This window comes from Austrofundulus limnaeus, unplaced genomic scaffold (assembly GCF_001266775.1).
Source record: "Austrofundulus limnaeus strain Quisiro unplaced genomic scaffold, Austrofundulus_limnaeus-1.0 Scaffold100, whole genome shotgun sequence".
Taxonomy (NCBI): domain Eukaryota; kingdom Metazoa; phylum Chordata; class Actinopteri; order Cyprinodontiformes; family Rivulidae; genus Austrofundulus; species Austrofundulus limnaeus.
In genome coordinates, this window is record NW_013952502.1 from 538,929 (window position 1) to 547,128 (window position 8,200).

At 40.6% G+C, this 8,200-nt stretch overlaps 1 protein-coding gene across 5 annotated transcripts in view; it reads right to left on the reverse strand.

Moving 5' to 3' along the window:
• Nucleotides 1-7,873, reverse strand: part of dync2i1 (dynein 2 intermediate chain 1) — a 10,186-nt gene extending 2,313 nt beyond the window's left edge. Inside the window, exons 1-21 of one of the 5 annotated variants that reach the window (XM_014013331.1) lie at nucleotides 7,737-7,873; nucleotides 7,520-7,570; nucleotides 6,836-7,448; nucleotides 6,684-6,751; nucleotides 6,329-6,589; nucleotides 5,371-5,421; nucleotides 5,235-5,240; nucleotides 4,904-5,114; nucleotides 4,726-4,828; nucleotides 4,456-4,585; nucleotides 4,254-4,365; nucleotides 3,084-3,178; nucleotides 2,851-2,980; nucleotides 2,532-2,704; nucleotides 2,032-2,194; nucleotides 1,194-1,307; nucleotides 1,033-1,094; nucleotides 807-858; nucleotides 573-633; nucleotides 233-326; nucleotides 16-147 (exon numbers count right to left, since the gene is read on the reverse strand). In XM_014013331.1, coding sequence (XP_013868785.1) covers nucleotides 16-147; nucleotides 233-326; nucleotides 573-633; nucleotides 807-858; nucleotides 1,033-1,094; nucleotides 1,194-1,307; nucleotides 2,032-2,194; nucleotides 2,532-2,704; nucleotides 2,851-2,980; nucleotides 3,084-3,178; nucleotides 4,254-4,365; nucleotides 4,456-4,585; nucleotides 4,726-4,828; nucleotides 4,904-5,114; nucleotides 5,235-5,240; nucleotides 5,371-5,421; nucleotides 6,329-6,589; nucleotides 6,684-6,751; nucleotides 6,836-7,448; nucleotides 7,520-7,570; nucleotides 7,737-7,751 — 2,697 coding nt within the window. In that variant the 5' untranslated portion in view covers nucleotides 7,752-7,873. Of the gene's footprint in view, nucleotides 1-15; nucleotides 148-232; nucleotides 327-572; nucleotides 634-806; nucleotides 859-1,032; nucleotides 1,095-1,193; nucleotides 1,308-2,031; nucleotides 2,195-2,531; nucleotides 2,705-2,850; nucleotides 2,981-3,083; nucleotides 3,179-4,253; nucleotides 4,366-4,455; nucleotides 4,586-4,725; nucleotides 4,829-4,903; nucleotides 5,115-5,234; nucleotides 5,241-5,370; nucleotides 5,422-6,328; nucleotides 6,590-6,683; nucleotides 6,752-6,835; nucleotides 7,452-7,519; nucleotides 7,574-7,736 lie in introns of all 5 variants that reach the window. The other 4 variants (XM_014013329.1, XM_014013328.1, XM_014013327.1 and 1 more) reach the window with 4 other exon arrangements.
• Nucleotides 7,874-8,200: the final 327 nt, after the last annotated feature.

Here is an 8,200-nt window from a genome sequence, read left to right on the forward strand (position 1 = left end):
AAAAAAAACTCTTACCAAGAACAAGTGTGGTCTGAAAGGAGAAAAGCTGATAGAGCTGACGTCAACAGCTCGCTCCTCCAYGTCCTGAAACCTGTAAGATTTTGGTGCAGCCTTCAGACCGTGACTCGTTCCATGACTGACCAGACCCTAGACAAGAAARGAGTCYTCAAAATTAAACGTYCTAATATRAATGTATGAAGATATTTATGCAAAAGTGCATGATSGGACTCACCAAATTGGTGCCAATRAAGAAGTGATTGGAGTCCGTYGGGAGGAATTTTAAAAGCATGGTCTGTATCGGTCCTGTTTTTGCTGCATCTCTTATCCTAAAGATTCAACAGAGCAAGAGAAACAGAAAAATGTAAAATGCAGACATTAGAAGATTAGAAGTTACACCAACTCTTAAATTGAATCACAATTCTTTGTAGAGTACACGACCGGACAAATGTTCCCATCAGATGCTGAGGCGTTACAAACAGGATCAAATGACCAGGGGGGCAAAAACACTGCGGGGTATTTTTGAGCCCAGGGACTGACAGTAACAGATGATCATAGCAAGTTATCAACCTAACCTGTCAGCAGTGAGGAGGGAGGAGCTGTGAAGCAGTTTTACTTTGCCTCCGGGACGAAGACCTGCGAGTGGGGATAAATGAGAAACAAAGTGAAGACTGAAGTGTGTGTGTGTGTGTGTGTGTGCGTGCGTGCGTGCATGCGTGCGTGCGTGCGTGCATGCGTGCGTGCGTGCGTGTGTGTGTGTGTGTGTGTGTGTGTGGGAAAATGTTTGTGGAAAGATGTGACCTTCTTACCTAGATCTGTTGGCGAGCCGGCCTCATTTCCTCTGGGAAGTTCCAACACCACCTAAAGGGCACAAAGTGAAGACAGGAAAGTAACTTCATAAGTGGAGAGAAAAAAAAGCTGTAGTAAAGTTAAGCAAAAAATAAACTAAATTCAAATAACTTTAGAGCTCAACAGCTTAACCCTCCAGATTGTCTCAATATGAACTGAAAACCTTGAGTTTGCTCTGTTACTTACCCAGAAGTTTAACACCCCGCTTTCATCCAGAGAAGCCAGCTGGAACGAAAACCCTGATGTCTCTGGATCATAAGAACATTGAATCAAACACGGCCTTATCTGGAAATGTCACAAAGGAACACAACACATGATGTTTAACCGGTGAGTTCAGAATCTCATACCTTCCTCAGATGCTAAAAGCGGGACCTCTGAACTCAGCCCTCCTGCTGCAGTGGAGGAGACGACTTCCACAGAGGTCACAGATGAGAAATGGCCTGAGCCGGCCATCACTGCATCTGTGTTGACAGGATGACAAAAGAGAAGACGTCAGCACTTGCTCTATTCGCACTACTGATAAAATAGAAAAAACACCTTTGAACTTAAAGTAAGTTAGAGTAGATGAAGTATAGGAACAGTATGTACAGACATACGTACTGTACATTGCTAATCCTCATTTTGAGGGAGGACTGAAATGTATTTAAAAATAGGTATGTCCCGATCCAGCTTTTTTGGCTCCTGATACAATCTGATTTTTTTATGATTAGTCTTTCCGATACTGATCCGATAGCTGTATTTCCTTCCAAGTGACAAAGTTGGTAGTATTAAAGCGAGCCCTGCTGTTCCCACCACAAGAAACATCCAGTTTGCAGATTTTGCAAGCTGCAGTTTCACTATCATCGTTTTCCATTGAAAAGTGTTCCCACACTGTGGACATGGTTGCATACTTGCGTGCGTCTTGACTTCTTAACGGCAGTTGTAAAGCATGATGATGCTGAAAACTGTCGTGAAAACTGGATCGGCCCGATCACATGATTCAATCCGATTCTACCTCATTTTCAAAAAAAAAAAAAAATGGCCATATCTGCCACCGATACCGATACTGAGTATCTGATTGGGACATCCCTATTTAAAAATAAAAAAAATAATGATGGTTCCTGTTTTTTTTTTCTGAATAAAATGAGAATAAGAGCATGGCATTCAGGATGGAACGAAGTGAAAATAAAACGTCCACTAGCACACCAGTGGAGAACGTGGGCTGTCTGAAGGTCCACTCATTCTCTCCAATCTTTAAGCTGTAATGGTTGCTGGTTTGTTCCCTCAGGTCCCACAGCACCACAGAACCRACAGATGTGCCTCCAAACACTAGAGTGGACTTTCTTGGGCTGAAACAGCAACACAGCACCTAGAAAAACAAGGATTTTGGATTCAGTCCCGTAGCAGTTTCCTTCCACAAAAAATCAAAAAACAAACAAAAAAAAAAACATAAATACAACCCCAATTTCAATGAAGTTGGGATGTTGTATGAAACACAAATGAAAACAGAATATGATGACTCAAATCGTTTTCAACCTATGGTTAATTGACTACACTACAAAGTAGTGTAAACAATAAAGTTTATCCATTTGAACATTAAATAATAATCTGTTTCTTGTGTTTTACACGATGTCCCATCATCTGGAACTGGGGGTTGTAAAAACGATCCAAGCCTGTGACTGAAAAATGAATGCTGGAAATGTTACCTCAGATTCATAAAGGAGTATCTTCTGAGGTGTGGACGGTTCCCAGATGTTCCAAACACAGATGACGGTGSTGCCGTCAAGCCGAACTGCGCTCGCTTTGGTTGTGGGCAAATGCACAGACAGCATGGTGTGCCTCTGAACCTGAGAGAAGTGCACCAGGCTGATTCKTCGACCTGCAGGTGACAATCCAACAGTGAACGTACCGCGAAAGATAATATTATTTATGTGATACTTTACAATTTCAAAAGTTTCTGTGAAAAAAAAACAACCCAAAAAACAATATCAGAATACAGTGGAGCTATTACTACAAAACGTGTACCTAAGAGAAAAGGCAACTTAGTGTTGAGCTGTAAACTTCCATCACTGAATGAAAGCGATTCTGTTTGGGGCTTCAGCTCTCTTAGGGATTTTCTTTCTGCTTGATCCTCTTCCAACAGCACCAACATGACCTCGAGTTGCCAAAACAGATGACAAAGGTCACAACTAACAACTTAGAGGAAAGAAGATTTATAAGTTGCGTGAGTAAAAAAAAAAAAAAAGCCCATCTAAAACCTGTGAGGCTGAGCGCAGAAACGATGTCAGCCGCTGCGAATCAAAGTTGAGTTCCGTTCTGCTCTCGTCTAGTGCTTCCTGAGAGACGTTTGGATCTGCCAAGATAAAAGATTTTTAAAGGGATCCAAGATTAGTTGTAACATTAAACTTTATTTGATAAACATTTATTTTAATTGTAAAATAAAGACTGTAAAATTTCTGTAGGCTGTTTAGTTTTGTAATTTTTTAAAAAATATATTTTAACACAGACGGAGCCATTTTATTTACACGCAAAGCATTCTGGGTAAACGATGACATCAACTAGGTCATCGGTGCGAGGCTGCTAGCGAGCTATATCCACCCTGAAGGTTAATCTTGGACAATATCTGATGATCGACTCTTTTAAATGAAACCAGAGAGCGTTGACAGAGAGGAGAAGGTAGAAATGACTCAGCCTGTAACTGAAAATATGGATGGAGGACAACAGAGCTGCTTCATGGAAGAAGAACCTCAGCTTAGCCTGTTAGCCTTTGCAGTAGGGCCATCGCTATATTGCCTTATATGTATTAGCTCGGCGCTAGCGCGACAAACAAGCTAAACTGAGGTCCTCCATCCATATTTTCAGTTGCAGACTGAGTCATTTTTGTGTTCTCCTCTCTGTCATGTGGATGGAGGACCTCAGTGATGAGAGGAGAATGTGTAGCGCTGAGCCAATACATATATGGTGATAGTGTCGGGGCTAATGCTAAAGCTAACAGGCTAAGCTGRGGTTCTTCTTCCATGAAGCAGCTCTGTTGTCCTCCATCCATATTTTCAGTTACAGGCTGAGTCATTTCTACCTTCTCCTCTCTGTCAACGCTCTCTGGTTTCATTTAAAAGAGTCGATCATCAGATATTGTCCAAGATTAACCTTCAGGGTGGATATAGCTCGCTAGCAGCCTCGTGCCGATGACCTAGTTGATGTCATCATTTACCCAGAATGCTTTGTGTGTAAATAAAATGGCCCCGTCCGTGTAATTCATTTTTAAACTTTTAGTTTAAAAATTATAAAAATTGAACATCCTACAGTATTTTTACAGTCTTTATTTTACAGTTAAAGTACGTTTATCAAATAAAGTCTAATGTTACAACTAATCGTGGATCCCTTTAAACCTAATACTCTTCGTTGACCAGAGCACTATCTTTTCTTACCCCCGCAGGCTCCATKGTGCTCTGGGGGATGCTGTGTCCATTTTTCACACATGTCTATGTCTTCAGTCTGAATGTCTCGGTCTGTGTTGTCCTCGTTGCACTGAACGTACGCCTGGAAGGAAAAACATTCCTGTGTGTGAACATACGCTCTCGACTTTATAACTTTTTTTTAAGCTCCCTGAGAAAAACCGCAGACACCGACCTGTTTGGTGTTTGCATTTCCAAAGTTCTTGATGTACATTTCATATTCACTGACAGGGGGTAAATCCAAGAGGGAGAAAGTCGTGGAGAAATCCAGCTCTATTAAGCGAAGCAGCTCCGAGCTTCGTTTCCTGAGGTCACAGAAAATACGCTTTGGAAAACAACCCATGACATGCACCATAAAACTGATTATTATTTATAACAAGTAAGACTTGCAACCAGTTTCACTGCTTTTATATTAGGATGAGGTTTTACTYGCAAGGGAACATACTTCTGCTTCGTGGCGACTTTCTTGCTGACTTCACGTTGCTTCGCAGCCACAAAGTTGATGAATTTTCCACTTTGGGAGGCTTTAAGCTGATTCTTTTCTGAGTCTGGAAACAGGCCAGTTAAGGTTTTATTATTTCTGCTATAATTCTGCACAGAAAAACACAGACTGAATTCTGTACCTTTAGACCATTTGGACCCATCTTCCTCCTCTCTGCTCATACTTTGTCTCGGCTGAGCTGTTAGGGCGCTCTCATTCTCTTCAGCCATGGCTCTCTGAATCAACTCGATCTCCTTCCTCTGTTGTGCTGTGAGTTCCCCCTCATCATCAACCATGACCGCGTCCTTCTCATCCTCACTCTCTTCCACCTCGTCGAAATCGTCCTCATAATCCTTCAACAAGAGAAACCCTATGCATCACTTGCCACGTGCACAATTCTGCAATCTCAATGCCAACAAACAGGTAATCAAGCAAGATGAGCACRCATCACATTTTCAGACACGAACACTCACCGCTTTCTTAGAATGGAATTTGATAAAAGCATGCGAAAGCAAACAAATGAATGTTAAAAATGAATTTACTGCCAAAATAAAAAACCTTTTTAGAAACAGAATTACTTATTGAATTATGTTGCTCCATCATATTTACCTCAAAATCATCTTCATATTCGTGCTCTGCCAAGTCTTCATCATTATCAACCTAAAAATGCAGATTGGTACGTTAACCAGGAGGAACAATGCATTAGTGATTTCACAGACACTACAAACCTAATTCCAAGGAAGTTCGGACAAAACTTAAATAAAAACATTATACCATGATTTGCAAATTCTTTTCAACCTATATTCAATTGCAGTGGTGGGCACAGTTCCCCTAAAGCACTAAAGCACTAATAGGGGAACTAATTTCCTGATTAGTGCTTTAGGGCTTTTGCTAATTTTAAAAACTGTTAGTGGATTAGCACTTGCTAAAATTATAGGCTAAATTTAGAAGCACTAACTGAGGTCTTTAAATGTTATTGATCAATGTTAATGTTTCATTTTCTTCATATGGGTGTCACTTATCCACCAGGTGACATTTTGACAATTTATATGCACTCAAATACGGCTGTGGAAAGTCAGTGATAAAGCTTAAGAGAGCAACGTGGTGATATGTGACTCATGGATTGATTGGGTTATTTTAGTGCTTTAGCTTGAAAACATTAGCTTTTGCTAAATTTTCAGTGTGTTAGTGCTTTAGAATTAGGGGACCTAAATATTTGAGTTAGTGCTTTAGGGTTAGTGCAACTAATTTTTAGATTAGTGCTGCCCACCACTGTTCAAYTGAATACACTACAAAGACAAGATCAAGTTCATAGTTTTATGTTGCAAATATTCACTCTTTTTGAATTTGATGGTCTAATTACATCATGGAAAAAAGTTTCCATTTATTCTTCCTAATGTCCTCAAGGCTCCTCTGCATCCCCTTTGTTTTACACAAAACTCGCAACCGGAAACATTTTCAACATCCAAATATTTTTGAAATTTTCATGTAGAAGACATTTTGAGAATCCACTGGAGTGAGTCTGATTTTAAAAGCTATAAAACATGTGTGCAGTAGACTCACTCACCTTTGTCTCCTCCTTTTTCTCATGTCTGCGACTTTCCTCTGATGACAGCGTTGTAGAGCTGATCCTTTCCTGGTGATTTCTTTCCAAGTCGTCCTCTTCTCTGCGCTTTCTCTCTTTGTTTCTCCGATCTGCATGTTCTTCCTCTGTTTTCCGTCTTTCTTTGTTTTTGTCCGTTTCGCCACGTGCGTGCTTGACGTTTTCATCAGACGGTTTCATCTCCAGATGCTTCCTGGGATCACTGTCGTGCCTCCGTTTCTCATCCTGAATGGCCCAAAAAAAAAAAAAAAAAACACATCAATGTGTTTTTGCTAAACATGCGATTTAGTTTAAGATCAACATTGCTGCAAATGCTTACATGATGTCCTCTGTCTTTGTGTCTCCTGTCTCTTTCCTCTCTGTGCCGTCTATGTTCTTCTCTGTACTCTGAAATCAGACAGGCAGAAAGTCTGTCATCAAATGAACACTGAAATCCTGTAAACATGTACCGGTAAATAAAAGTGCACAGACCTCTTCCTTCTTTCCGCTCTGAGTGATTTCTGTCTCCTCCGTGTCTTTCTTGGTGTTCTTTGTCCTTTCGCTTGTCTTCGTATTTGTCTCTGTGTCGTTGATCCCTGGGCTCTGTGAGCTGGTTTTCTGACTCACCTCTTCTTTCTCTTCGACTTTCCTCATGCCGTCTTCTCTCACTCCTGTGGTCTTTGTCCTTYTCTTCTCTCCTTTTTTCCTTGTCCCTGTTTTCTCTCTGTTTATCCCTGTCCTCATCAGTGTGTCTCTCCCTGTCCCTTACCCTCTCTTTCTCCTTATCTCTGTGCCTCTCCCTATCATACTTTYCCTTTCTATCTGGTCTTTTTTCCCTGTTTTCTCTATCRTCCACYTGTCTTSTCCTCTCTTTGTCATCTCTYCTGTCTCTGTCYCCTCTCCTGTCTTGAGAGCTCTCTTTCCTTCGCTCCATATATTTGTCTCCATCTTTTCTTTCTCTTGTGCTCTCCCTTTCTCTGAGTGCGTCTCGGTCTCGTCTGGACTCTTCAGAGTCTCTGTAACGTCTCTCTGTGGATTCCCCACCCCGGTGCTTCCTCTCACTGACATCTCTCCTTCTCAGATAGCCATCCTCATAGGTGCTTCCCTGCTGATATGTAAAACAAAATCATTCACATTGTAAGGTTGTACTTACATGGATTAAACCCAAACACTTACTCTGATGTGTCTTCTCAAGTCAGCAGTTCTCCATGTGTCTTCCTTGGTTATCTTCTTTCCAAAAAACATGTTAACATGATAAATGCAGCGGTCATTTTAGTTTGACAAAAACAAACTCTGTTGAACAACAAGAATCGTTCGCAGCCTGGAAAAACGTTTACGAGCAAACTTTAAATCTTTCTCAAACTAACAGCAAGAACAAAGATGAATCGCTTACCTTCTCACTGTGCATGTTCCGGCGGTGTTTGCGCTTTTAATGCATTTAAATCGCCTCAATTCATCCTATGTTCTCCAGTGACGACGCCATAAYGCTAAATCCTCAATGCGCATGCGCACTCTGCTGAAACTCTGGAGAACGCGTCAATTCGTCTTGACAACAGGCTTTCTAATCAACAACAGAGCAATCGATTTTTACAGCTTCCGTGAAAGCGGACTTTTTTTTGTCGTCATTTTACTCTATTAACGTATTCAATTTGCATTTGTTCTATTTTAAGCATCGTATTTATAACTGTGTTACCTTTTCATGTGTTTGAGGGTTATTTARCTGCTTATTAAAGCTTAAATAAAATAATCTTGAACGATTTCTCTGTTTTTTATGGGAATGGATGGAAAATAAAACAAAAACTATCTCAAAGTAAAAAAACAATAAAAAAAATCCAATATGATTGCTTTAATGTGAAA